Below are 17,198 nucleotides of genomic sequence, written 5' to 3'. Positions count from 1 at the left end.
ATATCCTCCTGGGATCATGAAAGGTTACAGGCAGCCACCGAAGTTCGGCAGCTATCTCTGAAAAGACCAAAATCAGAATAGAAAGATAATGGCGGAGCATTCCTATGTATTTGAGCAGGACAAGAAACTCAAATACCAGTTTCCAAGAAATGTTTCCAAGAAGTTTTTGGTCTGTATTGCAGCACGTGCCCTTCCGAAGACCAGCATTACCGCTTCTGAAGGATGTTGAACCCTGCAGAAATCCCCTACCTCCCCAGAACAAGACCTGTCTCAGCCCTGTCAGGGTTTAAATGCGGGATTTTCCTCCTGTGGGAGCTCCTGCATGTCTCTGCCCATGGGGGCGGCACATGGGCTGTGCAGTGCTGTGAATTAGCAGGACGGGCACCAGGAGCATCCCTGGCAGCAGCAGTGCAAAGCTGATGAGCCCAGTTGCCCCGTGGTCAGCTGGGCCACCTGTTTGCCTCTCCCACCTGTTGTGTTTCTGTTTTTAAGGCAGATATTTGAGAGCTAAAATATGCTAGTTCTGGGGACCAGTGTCCTGGTGGCAGGCGGGTGTCCGAACCCAAGGAAACCCCTTTGGGCTTTGCCATGCACCATAACGACAAGCCTGCAGCAGGGTGGATAATAACTGTGCTGCTCAGCTCAGAAGCTCAACTTCTATCATTGCTGTGTGAAAATGCTTCGGAAGGAGCAGCACTCGAGTTACCAAGTGCTGTTTCTTCTTGGGAGCGCGGGGCAATTGGATTAGCAGTGACTGGGTTAGCACCTGATGAACTCCCACGGCTCCATCCCAGTGGCACCGGGGCTGGAAGCACAACCTGACCGGCAGGTGCCTCGGCTTGGCTTTGGGCAACAGGGGCAAGGATCGAAGCACGAGCTAGTGGGGTGAAACCCTTCAGATTTCTCCCCAGGGCTCACAGGGGCGATGAGCAGCAAGGCAACGGGCCGGGCTGAGATGGTGCCCGGAGCTCTCTGCTGGAGAGGGGCCGAGCAGAACCAGCCCCACACAACCGCTAGCACCGAGGCAGGGAGAATCCCCCCGGGCACCAGGCGAACGGGGCCGGCCGGGGCTGAGCCCTCGCCCCGGGGCAAGCCCCGGCAGCGCCGCCTCCGCCCCGGCTCCATCCCCGCGGCCCCGGCGCAGCCCCGCCGCCGGCCGCCCGCAGAGGGAGGCGCTCGGCGCCCGGCCCCTCCGCCGCCGACAGCAGGAAGCAGCGCGGCGCTCCCCGCAGCAGGTCGGTGCCGGTGGGAGCGGGTTGGGGGGCGGCTGGGCAGCACCGGGAACCCCTCGCCCGTCTCGGTCTCGGTCCCCGACCCCGCGGCGAGGAGCTGAGATGGAGCCTGGGCGGCTGCGGGCACGGCCTAGCGCTGCTTGCCGGGCTGCGGGGCTGCACCTCCGGTCCCTGCCGATGGAGGGATGGGGATGGGGAGGGGGTGGTGGTCCCGGTCCCGGTCCCTGACAGTGGGCTGAGGGCACCGGCAGCCCCCCAGGGCCCGTGAGGGTACCTGCGGGTGCCAGCGCCTGGGGGTTTCTCCCCTTGCTTCGTGCTTCTCAGGGTGCCAGAAGTGGCTTCGTAAAGCCCTTGTGCCCAAAATCCAGTTACCCCAAAATAGCTCCTGCGTGGCTGCTGGCACCCGCGCCTCCGCGGCTGTGATGCGGGGATGAGATGAGAATAGGAGATGAAGCACATAAAAAGATGGGCACAGACGCGTGCAGAATACGCTTGTTGTTTGGAAACCAGCCTGGCTCGTGGGTACCGGGGTCCTGTCACATCCTGCAGGGGTAACCCACGGGTTTGGGACCCCAGCTCCTGCGGGAGCACCAGGCACGTGGAGCAGCAGGGAAATAGCTCATCCCTCCTGAACTCGGGCTAAACATTCCTTAAAGTAAGCCTAAGCTGTGGGCTGGGGGTGGAGGAAAGTGCTGAAGGCAAAAGGGATTGCGTGCTTGCAGGCATATGGGGGGGGAAAGGCCGAGCGCTGGAGTCGTGCTAATTCCCTCCGGTGAGAGCAAGCGTGCCTCCGCGACCCGTCCCTTAATCCACCTCGACTCGAAGGAGGAACAGCTTTCCCATGCTGAGAAACTCTTCTCAACAAATCTGGTGGGTTTCGGCGGCGCGTGAAGTTCTCAAGATGGGACGCGACGAGGGACCGCGCACGAAGGCGCTGTTGGCAGGTCTGCACGCAGCCTTGTTGGAAAGCTCCGCGGAAACGTGGTGGTAGGGATGTCTGCACAGCTGCGGAGGGAAGCGACGGCTCTCACAGCGCGGGGCTTGTTGTTGCCTTGAGAGGAACAGCACTGCGTGGCAGCCCACTGGAAGGTGCGAGCTGGGGAGCCGCAGCACGCTCCCGTAGCGTGTGCCTACGAATTGCCACGGCTGACACAGCACAGCTTCTTTTTTTTCCGCAGGATGCTATTTTTCTCCCTGTTCACGCATCGCAGCCTCAGACCTCCAAGCTGATTTTCCTGCGAGCGAAGGTATTCCTGTCGTCTCGGAGCAGCTGCAGAGGAGGCTCCATGTATATGTTGTGCTGCTTCCCGCGAAGGCTTCAGGTTTGCTCTCTCTTTCACCAAGCAGCCAGGAGTACTGCAGCAGAAAGTGCACGTTTTGCATGTTGTGTGTTGAGACACGGCCCAGTGAAGCAATGTCAGTTGCGTGGTAGGGGTTAAAAACTTCGGGGATGATGAGCGTTTGTGTCTGAGCAGTGCCGTTGCCTTGAATTCCCAAACCTTTCATGCAATAATCAGATTGCTTCGGTGCTCGTCTGCCGCAGAAAGAGGAAATGATTTGCTCTTTGAAAAGCGGAGCTTTAAAAGTATAATAGCCATTAGTGTGTTAGGACTGCTGACTTTCTGTCTCAAGAAACCTCCCTTACAGTTCTCGGTCCTTAAAGGGCCGTGATAAATGGGGTGGGATTATTTGACAAGCCCAGCCATTTGGATCGCTGTAGTAAGTTTTTATTTAACCAGAATGGTACAGGGAGTAGAAATCTGCCTTAATGTACCAAGGGAGGTGTTGGCTGTTCTTGTGGCTTGCCATTATTGCATGGCTTGTTTAAATGAGCTCTCAGAGCATCAGGAGCTTTCCGAGCCCATCTTCAGCAATATGGAATGAAACCCATTAATTTTCCGTTATGCCGAAAGTCTCCTCGACCCATCTAACAGCAGAAGGAATACTGCTTTGAGGGTTGCAAAAGGGTGTTATAATTTCAGATTTCCCCAAGTTGTTCCTGACCAGCTTTGTTTCACAAGGGGCTGGGTGTAAGATGGCGAAATGGGTTCAGGGTTTTAGCAGAGCAGTCAGTCCCTGCTCCTGTGCCGGGCAGGGTCGGCTGAATATCTCAGTCATGTTTTTGTAACCTCCTGTGGGCCTCCAGGGATGGAGATCCATCTCCAGAGGATGAAAAATTAGAAGCTTTTTATTAAAAAAAAAAAATAAAAGTAGAAGGAGGAGGATAAAAGTAAAAGCTTTTTACTTTCTTCCATTTCAGAACTTTCTGTAAAGAGGATGACTTCCCAGCTCTGACCCATTCCCGCATTTATATGCTTGCTTTTTCATCATTTTTTTTTCCTTTGCTGTGCACACAGCTCATTATCTGCAGGCAGCATAAAGCAGAAATTCTCCTAGGCTTAGTCTCGGTTCGGACTTTTCGTTAAATTCTCCGCTACGAAGATGCTCCAAAAGACAGGTTCGGGTTTGATTTGGGTATCGGTTCTGGGGTTAAAGATGTAATCAACCACTTTGGAGTCTTCACCAGCTTATCAGGTTCCTGAATTTAAACAGAGATCAGGCAAAAACCAGCCTAGGAGTCGTGCGCTGGGTTGCAAGGGCTGGCTTTTGTCAAAGGAGCTTTGCAAAAGATTTGCGATGAGTTTTGGATCCGAAACAAGAATTTGATAAGGTCGGGGACAGATGAGGTATGGATAATGGTATCGTGTTCCTGCAGTTAAAAGGGAAGTCTAACCCACTTCATGCCTTTCTGATAGCCGTATTAGCTCATAAATTTTCATAGAACTTATTATTTTTTTTTCCTGACAGATAAGTAACGTAACGAATGGTAGGTCACACTTGCCTTCAGAAGAGCAGGAGAGGCTGAGAGGGTTTGAACGGCAAGCCAGCAAAGAGCTCCTCAGAGCCACCCTTTGGATTTATGGCAAGTTGGGTGCTGTTGGTAGGGTGTGAGGTGGCCCGGTGCTTGTGACAGCACCCCTCTCACCCTCCTCCTCCTGCATTTACTCGGAGCTATTCCCAGTGCAATCCTTGTACATTCAGGTGTGATAGACTGGGTTGAGGCCTGCCAAGAGCCTCTTCGTCCCAAATCCTGAACCTGTCAGCGCTCAAATCCTGTGGTGCTCCCTCCAATCCTTCGGGGTTTTCTGCCTTAAGGGAGGAAAGGATGTGAGATCTCTTCTCTCACACCAGCGCTCCGTTTGTTCTGTATTGTTGCTCACAGCTCCCGTGTGGGGATTAGCGCGTGAGCCTGGTTTTGAGGAGAGGAGCCAGCTTTCATTTCAGCTCAGCGTAGCTCCAGCGAGTTGTTTGATTTTTTTGAGGGGAAAAAAATGCGTTTGGCTCATTGTGTGCCATTTCCTTGGCAGCTGTGAGGCTCTGCTTTTTTGGCAGATGACTGCTGACAAAGCGTAGCGTGATGCTGGGATAACTGGTTGGGGTTTTATCTCGCCATCGCCGTGTCCCATCTGTTTCTCCTGCTCGGGAGGGATTTGCGAGGCTACTTTCTGATAACGTGCTCTTAAATTTAATTTAAATTCTCTGCCTGCATCCCACCTTGTGCTGCAAACTTCCCTTCAGGTGCTTTCTGCTAGGGAAGCTACTTCTTTCAGTAGCTCAGTTTTCCCTTGGATATTCTGATCCAACATCTGTGGCTCCAAATGACAGTCTGAATTTTGAGGAAAAAAGGAAAGGAAGTTTTCCCTAAGAAGCCCGGAGGAGGCCTTCTGTCTGCACGGCAGAGCTTCGCGTTTCTCTTCAAAGCACATCGCGAAGGAACGTCAAAGACCAGCCAGGCCCAGCACGATCTTAGGAAGCCTTTGTGCTACAGCCCGTATGATTTCGTTAGGAGGACAGACAGAGCCAGGGATAACGCGGTTCCATTCCCCTGTACGTACCGGGTCTGACTTCCAGCAGCAGCCTCCTGCCATGAGTGTTTTTTATCATTGAGAGGTGAATGGAAGAGGAAGCCTCGCAGGCAGCCTGTCCTCCCCCCGATCAGCTTTGCCCATCAGCACCTGCCACACGTTGGTATCGGGGACGTCTCTGCGCATGCCTGCGTGGGTGACGAGTGTCCTGGTCGCCTGCATCCAGTCACTGGCCGTCACCAATTCTTTCTGTCCTTAAGCTTTGGGTTTTTAATGTAAAACCAGATGAATAGTGGTGGTGCCGACGTGTTTTGCCGCAGAGGGAAGGAGTCTCTGCTGACCAGCTGCTGGTACAATATGTGCGCCGTGATTTTACATCCTGCACTTTCTAGAGCTACTGCTATTTATTCAACATTTGTGTTTGTTGGACTTTTAACTAATAATGAGTCAGGGGAAAAAATCTTGTTTTCTGGAACTGACTTCTCTCTCCTTGTGGGCACAGCTTTTCCTTAATGATATTCACATTAGCTACTTACATAAGTGTAAAGATGTCCTCCTTTAAACAACCCTCTCCATTAATTAGAAAATGCATTATCAGAAGTTTCAGCATGTAGTGTATTTTTTTAGGACATCCTTTCAACATTGAAAAATCTGTCAAGTTTGAAATCTAGGAGTTTTAAGATTTTGCATAAAATAACCTTTCTTCCAATTCCGAGAGCAGCCGTGCCATCCCTGGCCTGTTAGGAAAGTTCAAGAAGGGAACTGGGAAAATCCACAGAGGAAAGGGTGAGGCTGTCAGGAAGCAAAACAGGATACGCTTCGCAGCTTCGGCTGATACCAGGCTGCAATGTGCTGATACTGGCAGATGTGCTTCGAACTCCTCTTGTCCCCGCTGTAGGAGATGCCGGAGGGTCATGCTGCTGTGCTCGAGGTGCTCCTCCAAGCATGCAGTGAGAGCCAAAGCTTCTTTCGAATTCCCCGTCGGGTGCAGAGCAGCAGTGTGGTGTCCGAGGGGTAGATTTGCCTCTGCTGTAGGCTACAACTAAAACGTCTTAAGGTTAGGCTGATTTATTTGAAGCCTTGTCTCTCTATTGAGAAAAAGCTCTCTGGAGCATCTGCTGACAAGTGCCAGATTTTAAATGATCTCTTACCCTGTAGTTAGAGAACATTAAATAGGGATGGGAGAAAATAATCAATCAAGAAACAGGATGCTGCTTCTGGCCGAGATGGGAATCTCGTCTGCCAAGAAAGCAGGGAAGCGTTGTTAAAATCAGGCGCTGTCTCGATGCACAGCCCGGGAGAACAGCAGCAAAATGACACATTTATCATCCTCTGGCTATCGGCCACGTTGCCAGGAAGGCTGGGGAGGAATGGCTGGGAGCTCTGTTTGGGTTCTGAGCACGCCGCCAGAGCGAGAGCAGGGCTTGGAATTGGAAGGTGAGGTGGGTGAGTCGAGTGGCAAGCTGCCTTTCGTCTGCCATAGCTTCTAGGACAATTTCAGACCCATGAGATGCTCTCAGGATGGTGAGGACTTGAAGGGTAAGATGCCAGGATCAATTGTTGGTGGTGTTTTGTGTTTGTTTGTTGGGATGCCATTATGGAAAACCATGAATTCAGTTGTGTTGTTTTAACTACACGAGGCTTGTGCATCACAGCCCATGGGTGTTTCTTTTCGGGAGCTCAATTTATTGAGCCATTTAAAATCGGAGTTGAATTAGACTGAAGAAAAGTACATTGCACTATTCTTAAAAAGGCCTTCTTAATTTCTTAGTGAAAAATTTTGAAGTGTTTTTTCAGATTTTCGCAAAGACCCTTGAAGTAAAGGCTTTTTATCAATAATAGTTTTAACTTTTTCATTCTAAATGAAATGAAAATCGTAATGGTAAAATTTCCTGTGGAACGAGAACACAGTTTGCTGTTCCACAGCATTTTGCAAGCATTAAGTCAGTAATGGAAATGGGATGGGAGAGGATGGGTCTGGTCGGTGAGCTCCCCCCGGGCAGCGTGCTCAGCCGGTCTCCATCAAAGAGCTCGCCAAGTTGGTAGGGAAGAGTTTCTCAGTGGCTTCAGGTTAAAAGCCGAGGGAATAAATAGGCTTCGTCCTACATGTTATTAACTTACTTTCCTAAGGAGTGAGGAGGATGAAGAGGGCGAAGCGAGGAAGAGGGTGAGGCTGCCAGGATGCCCTGAGCCTGGACACGGAGAGGACAATTCGTATTAACAGGCAAGCATCAGGGGGGGAAATCGTCTTCCACGAAGCCTTCCTTTTTTCTGATTCATTGAATGAAACACCCAAAGAATAGTTACCATGTTGACTAGAAATAGTTTGATTTTGATCATCCTTAAACATCTGGGCAGAAAGTAGTCTTACCCTGGTGGAAAACCTGAGATATTGTGGGAACAAGTTAAGATACTGAATTAATTTTGGTGATGGTGCTGCGTTGGTGCTCCGACCTCCCGCTGCAGAGCACGGGACAGAGGCAGAGTAAGGCAGAGCAAAGCATGCAGGTGAGAGCCTTTTCCTCTGATTTCTTTAAACCCTTGTCATCCACAGATGGATTTCTCACAGGCTTGTCCTGCCTCTCTGGGTGGCTCTGTATCTGTCAGAGGCAGAAGGCTCATACAATGGAACGGCTGGGTACGCAGCCAGCTTTTTTCTCCTTAAAGCTGTTGAAATACAGGGTAGTCAAAACGGGCTGAGATCCCTATTTTAGGCGAAGCAGGTCAGCGCTTGCTAATTTAAGTGCTCGAGAACGTAGGTTTTATCCTGATGGAAATTAAGGGCTTGCACTGAAAGAAGGAGAAGGTTTTATGAATGGAGCGTGACCCAGGGTCTCCCGCTCTGGTAGCGTGGTAATTAATCTCAGCGTAAAGATCTGAATGGAACGGATGTGTTCATCTGGGCTCAGGATTAACAAAACATTGGAAAAAGCGAGAGGCTTAGATCGCACTGAGAACAAGCGAAGAGGATGTAAACCAGCTTGTGTTTCGCACAATTCCAGTTTTCTCCTCATCAAGGCATTTCAGTCAGGTGGATAAATATTTTGTAGGCCTATTTCTTACCCCTTTCCTTCCTCTGCAGAGCAAAACTTGGCAAAGTCGATGCAATCATGGGGTTTTCCCTCCCATATATATCTTGTCGCTCGACTCAGCAGGTTGGGAGAACTCAGTACATGCTGTCTGGGGCCGTGAAAATCTCACGGGAATCCTTTCGGTGGCATACATTTAGCTCCAGGAGCTCTGCCTGGGCTGGGAGGCAGCCTGGCAAAGAGGAGGGAGATTTCTCCCTTCCTGGGAATTTGTCTTACCCTGTGATTTCTTGAAGCATTTGTTTTACAAGTGCCTAATAACGCAGGCTTTGCTGGTCTTGTTTGCAGAAAAGAGCATAAGCCAGGAGCTGTTTGTGGTTTCCTCAGGACATCGCCTAACCCGAAATGCTTCCTCCTGGCCTGCAGGAAATAAATCAACCTGCAGTCAAAAAAGCAACTTTGCTGTGGCAGAGCTGAGCCCACGCTGTGGGTTTTGCCATCTGTTTTTCTTTCTTCTCCACTCCAATTAGTATCTGCAGCATTTGATTAGGGGGCGGGTTTTGTGGCGTGCCTCGCCGAGCGAGGCAGATGTGCGTGCCTCTGGTAGCACTAGTGAATAAACTGTGTGTGAGAGCCCTGCCTTTATTAACAGCTGACCCCGGGATGATTGCTTACTCTGCTTTTTAATTAGTTCTTTGAGGAAAAAGTATGTTTTTATCGAGATAAAAATACCTAGCCCTGATAACTTCATGTAATGCTGTATAGAGCTTGAGCCCTGCCAGTCTCGTCATCCAAGGCAAGTCTTTGCAAGTCGCCTTTTGTTAAGCTGTGTGACACTGACCCACATCTAGGAGCAGCAGAAGAACCAGGTACCTCTTCTAATCAATGAAAAGCTGCTCCCAAAGCTGTTGGATGGTTCCTGGTACGAAGCCTGCCGTGAGGAGTCAGCCGAAGGAACAGCCTCAGAAAGCTGTGCAGCTCCAGAGGACAAAATTTTCAACCGTGAACACAGGCCAGCAGCGTTTCAGTGAACAGAACTCTAAATGAGGCAAAAAAAAACAAAGAGGGGAGTTCATGCTCTTTTTAAAACGTTTATTTTCTTCTTTTTTAGGTTCCTAAAAATTAGCACTATGACTGATGGAGACTACGATTATCTGATCAAACTCCTGGCCCTTGGAGACTCTGGGGTTGGAAAAACAACGTTCCTCTACAGATACACCGATAACAAATTTAATCCCAAATTTATCACGACAGTAGGGATAGATTTTCGGGAAAAACGAGTGGTAAGTTGTCTCGTACGAATGATAGCAGCTTCCTTTTATCTTTATTCATTATTGCTGCGAACAAATTTGACGTAGATGTTTGCTGCTTCTCTTGCTGTGGGATATAACATGCTGGCAATGCTTTTCCTGGTCTAGCTCTTGGCTTAAGCAAATTGTAATTAGGAACTGGATAAAGGAGAAAAATGCCATTATCTTTATCCCGATGTGGGCCTGGTAAGTGGTTTATTTCCAAGAGCAGGTTTCCATAGTGCTAGTGAATGAGGTGTGCTTGCTTATGTCTAGAAATAACCCTAGCCCCCAAACCTAAAAATTTAAATAGAAAAGATGGAAACTTTCAGAAATGCAGGAGTTTCAACTCGCTTCCAGCAAACTAGCAAAAGAGTTTGCTGCTTCCCTGCTTCCCCGTTAGCAGCAAGGCTGGCAAATGAGTGCAACCAGTCTGTTTTCAACAGTCCATGTAGGACTGATGTTGTTCCTAATGCAAGGCGTGCGAGCCTGCTCCGCAGTGCATTTATTTCTTTATCCTAAATAGAAGATGAGAGTCTTCTGCAGCGTCAGTCAGGCTCTTTTCAGGACTATGAGAGCATGCTTGCTCTGTTTTAATTTCACATGACTAATATATCTGCTCATACATCCTGATACCAGATACAAGCTAAATATAGGGGACAAATTCAACTTTCTAATAGGGATCGTTCCAGCTGGCCTGAACAGTAAAACCATGTTAAATATAAGATATTACGCCCTGGAGGATGACGTTAGTTATTTATTTGATAAAAAAAGATGTAAATACTTTCCGAGTTCACATATGGAGAGCTCTTTAACTGTTCATTTTTTTAATTTAAGTACTTGAAGGATTTTGCACGAAAAGTCCTTGGAAGTCTTGACAATGCAGAGATGCTAAAGGGGCAGAAAAAGCACTGCTTGTGGGGAGTTTTTCAGCCTGGAGAGGGGCAGACCCTGGCAGCTGTTCCTTTTTCCTGAGAAGTCAAGTTCTGACAGAAGTATGTTCTGGCCCTGTATGGGTTTTGGGGGTAAATCATACATTTCTTGGTCCCCTGCTTGAGCCATAGCAGCACACGGGTTTATAGTGTGGTCAGGACCCACAGGGTGTATTCAGGTCCGTGGGGAACCAGGCAATTAGCAGGTAACTCTTGTAAATCAGCAGTACTAGAGAATTAATCATTAGGCCTTAGGTAGAATAAAAGAATCAGGGCTCTGGATTATGTCTTAAATTACTCCTAATCAGCACTCCAGCAGCTCAGACCGGTTAAGCACGATGCACAGGTCGGAGGGGAACCCGGTTCCTCCACCGCACCGCTGCATTCCCCTGATAGAACGAGAGGAAAACATTAAAAGCAGTTTTCTTGCAAGGAAATGTCTGAACACGCAGATTGCTGGCCTGCTCTTTCCCTGCCTAGTCAGACGCTCGTTAGCGTGTTTTGAACACGGGTGCTGGCTTCCTTCCAGGGGGCTGAACTTTTCTGCTAAAGGTTGCAGACAGATTTCTTCTGTAATTTTCCACCACCATACGTTTTGGGGTTAGATAGTTAGTAAGGATGGAAGAAACTACACCTTGCGTGAAATAAGGAGCTTTAAAACATCTGGAAGGTCCGTCTGAATAAAATGTCCTTTTAAGAAGGAGATCCAAAAGGTTCAATATGTATGTTCTCCTGTTGTGTAAAAGTCATATTAAAAAAACGACCCTGTGAAATTCCCTGTTTATAGTGCTGGGTATTGCAGGAACATGCTTCAGTGAGCCTATTTAATTCACAGAGCATGGTGTGTGGTTGATCTGCTGGTTCTTCTCAGCTTTTCAGATCTGGCACCTGCCACAAAGGAAAGAAAAGCGTGTTCTGGTTAGAAGCTACATGCTGAAATTACAACAGTTTAAATAAATCCACAGGACCGCAGAATAATCTAGGTTGTAATGGGCCTCCCGAGGTCATTTAGTCCAACCCCCAATTAATATTAACTGGGTTGTGCAGGAAAGCTGAACGCTGTATTTTACAGCCCAGGGAGGGCAGGTGAGGAAGTATTCCTCTTCCTCGAATAGGGTCAGTGGAGCATCTGGATAAAGACTTGTCCAAAAAGTCCATATCCTCTTGTTGTAAATTCAGGGGCAACATTTCCCTGCTTTTAAAATTGCTAAGAGTTCTCTGAACAAGTTCAGAGCACAAAAATGGCTCCTATTTGCTTTTTCCTTCTGTCTTTTACTGTAACAGTTAGTGTACACATTGTTTTTGTTCAATAAGGAATCGAGCCCCAGAAAAAGGTCACGGTGCTTTCTTTAAGCGCCACAAGGTTACGGCTGCAGTTGGTAAGGAAGTCATTGATGTCTAACAGGAGCTAACGAATCGAAAATAGTTTTAGTAACAGTGGCTAACGCTGTCAGCCAGCTGCAAATCTTGCAAGAGCAGCAATGAAACAGAGCGCAGAAAGCTTGCTCAGCACAGCGCTAAACCAAGTTTTACAGAATCGGTATCTATTTTGAAGTACAAAATGTGACCAAATAATCTTCCAAATGAAGGTTTCGCGTGATTCGTGTGTTTACTGATTGCACTCTCTCATCAGGTATACAATAGCAGAGGACCAAATGGATCTCCAGGGAAAGCCTTCAAGGTGCATCTCCAGCTCTGGGACACCGCTGGCCAGGAAAGGTAAGAGTTCAGCTCGTTAGAAACGAAGCTTGAGTTTTTCCACGTTTGTGGGTAAACCATGCATGTGAAGATTCTCAAAAATTCTCTTAATGTGGGACAAGAAAAATATTTTCCAGAACTAAAGCTTTTTTCTTTGCAGCAGCATGCTGTGGTTGATGGATGCTAATTTCATGAGTGGCCCAAATCCTCCTTTGCACAAGAGTTCCTTAACCAGTTGTTCCCCGTCTTCTCTTTGCAGAGATGTTTGCTATTCCCAGAGACCTTCTCCACTTGGCACTATTGAACTTGATCCTATTTTGTTTCTTTTTAGAGGGAGAAGTGTGCGTACTGCTTTCTTGAGCTTCCCCTGGCAGGTTACACTGGGTTTTGTGTGCGAGGTTGCCCTCAGCATGATTGCTGATATCATCTGTTGACAAGGGAAGGATTTGCACATCACACCTCTAACAGCGACCGAGGAGCAGTGGACGAAAGCGTTCGCCTACTGCAGAGGAAGCAGAGTGGTGATGAGGCAGATTTCAGGCTTCTAAATAAGCAGTGCCAATACTGTGTGGGAGGGGTTATTGCCATGTGAAAAGCAGAAAACAGCTGAAATTTTGTTTGTAGCTCTCCTGCTTACCCTCAAACACCATCTATGTATTAAAAGTTAAGCATTTCGAGGCTATTTCTTTTTGCTGAAAAGAAACACTATGGATGTGCCAGGGTATCTGACATATTTTTGTTTTAATTTGCAAGTGTGTGTGTCATAAAATACCCGTTTCTGTTTCTGACACCGTTAGATTCGGCAGGATTATGTAGTGCTGTTTTGGGATGGGATCGGTCCCTGCCTTATACAAACCGTCAGAGGGCCATTGCGTGGTTTGCCAGCACTCTGGAACATGTAATATCATTTGGATTGTCTGCATGTTTCTGATTTGAACAGTTGTGACCTTTGGGTGATGAACAGCTGCAGTTTCATGGTTTGTACTTTATGTCCAGCTCCATGGCTTTGCAGGAAGCCTGTAGGGGAATGTAAATGCACAGAGCACACGTGTGGCTAGAGGTCTGCAAAACCAGGCTACCTCTCCTTATCGCTGAGCTCACCGGTAGAAAATTGCATCGAACAATCAAAAGCATGTAAACAGCCAACTGCTCTTATTTTCTTTAATATTTACTGTACTAGGCAGCACACATCCATCAACTAAGTGCGTGTAATCTCACCAGATACATCCGTGTCCCTGTGATCTGTGATGCACCAAATGCTTCTGTCTCAGCCTATTTACTTTAGCCAGCTTTTCTCTCTCTGTCTCTGTCCCAGGTTAAATCAGACAGAATTTGAGCTGATACGTTAGTCACTGACAATGTTTATTTCTCATGTTTAAGCTTCCTCTGGTCAATTACTGCCACACTGATTAATATGTGTTGACTGATGTGATGTATCAGAGCTAAAATGAAAATCACAATTATTTTTTTTTTTACTTCCAAGGCAATGTACATCCTCTAAATCATGCAGACTCTTCTGACTGGGATTTTTTTAATAGTTTTTCACAAGTGATTTGGAAAACCTTTCATTTACTTCATCTCTTTCTCCTCACTCAGTTCAGTTTTGCCAGAAATGTGCTTACCTCGAATCTTAGAGCTCACTTTGTAATAGAGCTATGTTCTCTTTTTTTTCTTCCTCCTTCAGATTTCGAAGCCTCACCACAGCATTTTTCAGAGATGCTATGGGCTTTTTACTGATGTTTGATCTCACCAGTCAACAGAGCTTCTTAAATGTCAGAAATTGGATGAGTAAGTAGAAATGTACAGTTTGCATTTATTGGTTGACTTGAAGCTTTCCTGTGCATTTTATGCTTCTGGGCTTTATGTGTTTGTGAACTGGAAAATTTTCAGGGTTATTTATGTCTAAAGCAGCCGTATGTGAGGTACTCACAGCCTGTGTGCTGTAAAGCACCTCTGCTCCAGATCAAGGTTTGAGATGCGCATGAGATGAGTTGTCATCCATGCACGCACCATTACAACTGAAGGTCTGCCAGAGGTAGGAGGCCATGGATTGTGGTCCTGTGAGTGTGGCACCCTGTTGTGACTTACTTTGGGCTACACTGACTTGCCTTGAGCAGGACATGCCCTTTGATTTGGGGTGAAAGCTTCATCAGATTTGAAAGATGCATACTCTTTTTTTTTTTTGCATGGTAGACTTCTGAACACATACTTGATAATCTTGTTTGGATTTGGTACAATCCAAACAAATCTGTCGCCTCTTGAAAATTTACGGCATTTGACACTTCTTTGGCCAGCCTCCTTATTTGAGATGATACAAAGGAGCTTGGAAAACAGTGTTTAGTTTAATGGTGTGATTTGTATTAGCAAAGTAGAATGAGATTCCTTCCTGGCTTTGAGGTTTTGATTAAAATTGGTCTTTGAAGTTCTTGTTTGAAAGCAGATAGTGTCTGCCTTAATAACTGAACAGCTGGATGGATTCTGACCCTTAACAGGGCAAATGGAATTACAGCCGGCACCTGTAGGTCGTTTTTGTGAGGACAACCACCTGACTAAAAGGTTAAATTCTTAAAGTTTGTTTTTAGTTGAGGGTATTTAGAGTTCTGGAAGGACAGAGGCTGCTGCTTTTCCAGCTGGTAGCTTTCCAGCCAGTGAGCTGAAGTGGGGATAATGCAAGAATCCAGACAGATTTGTGACAACAGCTCCATCAGATTTTATATACTAGCTGAATTCCTTCTTCAGAGATTCATTCCTCCCACTAAAAGGTTGGTGTCATCCCAATCTTCTGCTGCTTACCAAGTTGAGTCCCTACTTTCTTCTGTGTTGCAGGCCTTTTGAATTGTTTTGTCAGCAGTTTGAGTCTTGAAGGCACTTCCAGCATTCTCCTAACTCTCCTGTTTATTTTTCCTTCTAGGTCAGCTGCAAGCCAATGCATATTGTGAGAATCCAGATATCGTGTTAATTGGTAATAAAGCTGATTTATCCGACCAAAGGGAAGTAAATGAAAGGCAAGCAAAAGACCTGGCAGACAAATACGGGTAAGCACATTATGGCAGAAGCAAAATTTAGCGCTACAATTGTTGGAAGTATAGCTAATGAGTGGCTGGAGACGCTTGCAAGGAAGAGATACTCTAAGGTACGTAGTTAGTGCAGTATCACACGCCTTCTGTAGTGATCCTAGCTCGTCACACTTCCAGATCAACCTGCTTGAATAGGAAATAGCACAAAACACAAAAAAACATAAAACATCTAGATCATGATGATGCGATACAGGCGTCGTCTTTACAGGAAAAATAAGGGTTACTTTAAACTAGTGGACATAAATGCTTGCGTAGCCTACGTGGGCTTTTCAAATCGTGTTTTGGCAGAGGTTCTGTGTCGGAAGCAGCATTCTGAGAGAGAAGGGAGGTGCCGGAGCTGGGTAGGTGCTCATGTTTGAAAAAGGAGCACAGGTTTGGTGTGTTTTCAGAACAGGCAAACGCCTGCATTTGCAGTAGATCGATTACAACCCAAGGTGTGAGTCAGAGTTTTGCAGGAACCGTGGCATGCAGGCTGGTGTAGGAGGCATGTCTTTGCTCAGACACGTGGCTGGGTGCTGGGTGAGCTGGCGCCTGGCTGTGTTTTAGCTCTGTGCCAGCCCTCAGTGGGTTTAATGCCTGCTAAAGTTGGAAGCATAAAGACCAGAACAGAAGTGGCAGTAATGGGGCATCTCTGGGGTACTGTGCCAGTGCTGGGTTGGAAGGAAATTGGTAAGAACAGAAAGCTAATGTGAAAGGATTCGGCATCTAGGGAGCGTATGAGGAAGGTGTAGAAACTGTACTCACCTTGGCATTAAAATAAGAAAGCCTCAATTTTTGATCTTTTAATTTGCCTATAGAAATTGTTCTCAAAAGAAGCAAAAATTAAGTATATTTTTGATGTTTTCTTCAATACCTGGGGGAAAAAGAACAACTCCACCTTAAATATGGGAAAGAACTCTCCCTGTTCTAAATTGGGAAACAGTTTTGTCTTATCCATCCACTGTGGTTCAGGAATTGCTTAACAACTGAAAGATGTACAGTATTTTTTTTCTAAATATTTTGATAAATATGCCTGTTAGAGAAACCGCACAGCCTGCAGTGATACAGTCCCTGAAACTTTCTGTGATGCAGGCCAAGGTCTCTCTTTAAAGCAGACATTCTGGTGACCTGAAGGACTTTCAGCCAAGGTTTGTGTTGACATTCTTACAATTTGAAGTCCAAATGCCAGGACAGCTATTTTAAATTAAAGTTTCTGCTTTGTGTGAGTATCGTCAGGTAGCTATGCCAAGAGTTTTACCAAGAGTTCGGTCTCCATTGCCTTAAAAGCCTCTCCAGTAAACCTTTTCCTTTTTGCCGTAGCATCCCCTACTTTGAAACAAGTGCTGCTACCGGCCAGAACGTGGAGAAGGCCGTGGACACGCTGCTGGACTTGATAATGAAACGTATGGAGCAGTGCGTGGACAAGACGCAGGTCTCTGACACAGCCAACGGAGGAAGCTCGGGGAAGCTGGATTCAGCAAAGCCGGAGGAGAAGAAGTGTGCCTGCTAAACCTCGCCTCGAAACTGTGAGAACCGGTGAAAATATCGCATCAGAACATGGCTGACCTCCCACCAAATTCAAACCTGCTCCGTCGAGCCGTGCACAGAAGCAAAGTTCCATCGTGTTAGTGGGATCGTGCATTTTTTTTTCTCTAACGAACTGGTTTAAAAACCTAAAACCTGTATTGCGGTGAGGCTCTTGTGCTGAAATAATTATTCCTGATACCGTGTCATCGTCCTGAATAATTCTCCCACCTGCTCTTCCCCGCTCCTATTCCCTCGGCCCTCATCTTTAATTGTTGTCTGATCGGGATACTGAACAGAGGAAAGTAGCTCTATTCAAAATATATTTTAAAAAAAAGCGAGGGGGGAAAGAATATATTGTCTACATCAGCTGGATATTGAAATCTAAATGGAGGTGGGTGGTTTTCTAGGTCTGTGCCATTTTTCCACTGAATCTTTTTTTATTTACGGTTCTTAATCTGCATCAGGGACCGTGTGTTTCCTAAGGCAGAGACAAAACGTCGTACGTGGCCTCTGAAAAAAAACTTTCTCACTTGCACAGAGTGCAGTGCTGTGAAGCTGTCCCGACTGAA

General features: G+C 46.9%; 1 protein-coding gene across 2 annotated transcripts; it reads left to right on the top strand.

The window, feature by feature from the left end:
* Nucleotides 1-1,137: 1,137 nt before the first annotated feature.
* Nucleotides 1,138-16,951, top strand: RAB27B (RAB27B, member RAS oncogene family). Of its 2 annotated transcripts, none has more exons than XM_035310529.1 (6): nucleotides 1,138-1,235; nucleotides 9,239-9,410; nucleotides 11,982-12,067; nucleotides 13,731-13,834; nucleotides 14,958-15,081; nucleotides 16,423-16,951. In XM_035310529.1, exons 2-6 carry the CDS (start codon nucleotides 9,258-9,260, stop codon nucleotides 16,610-16,612), a joined length of 657 nt encoding a protein of 218 aa, XP_035166420.1. In that variant the 5' UTR covers nucleotides 1,138-1,235; nucleotides 9,239-9,257; the 3' UTR covers nucleotides 16,613-16,951. The 2 variants fall into 2 exon arrangements, with proteins under 2 accessions (XP_035166420.1, XP_035166421.1); XM_035310530.1 differs by lacking the exon at nucleotides 1,138-1,235 and adding an exon at nucleotides 8,811-8,923.
* The last annotated feature ends 247 nt before the right edge of the window (nucleotides 16,952-17,198 follow it).

Source organism: Oxyura jamaicensis, chromosome Z, assembly GCF_011077185.1.
Source record: "Oxyura jamaicensis isolate SHBP4307 breed ruddy duck chromosome Z, BPBGC_Ojam_1.0, whole genome shotgun sequence".
Taxonomy (NCBI): Eukaryota; Metazoa; Chordata; class Aves; order Anseriformes; family Anatidae; genus Oxyura; species Oxyura jamaicensis.
This window is presented reverse-complemented; position numbering and strand designations above follow the sequence as displayed.

Coding starts and splice junctions, on each gene's coding strand:
- RAB27B (XM_035310529.1), top strand. CDS start 9,258: ATGACTGATGGAGACTACGATTATCTGATCAAACTCCTGGCCCTTGGA. Junction 9,411..11,981: donor ATTTTCGGGAAAAACGAGTG/GTAAGTTGTCTC, acceptor CTCTCTCATCAG/GTATACAATAGCAGAGGACC. Junction 12,068..13,730: donor GACACCGCTGGCCAGGAAAG/GTAAGAGTTCAG, acceptor TTCCTCCTTCAG/ATTTCGAAGCCTCACCACAG.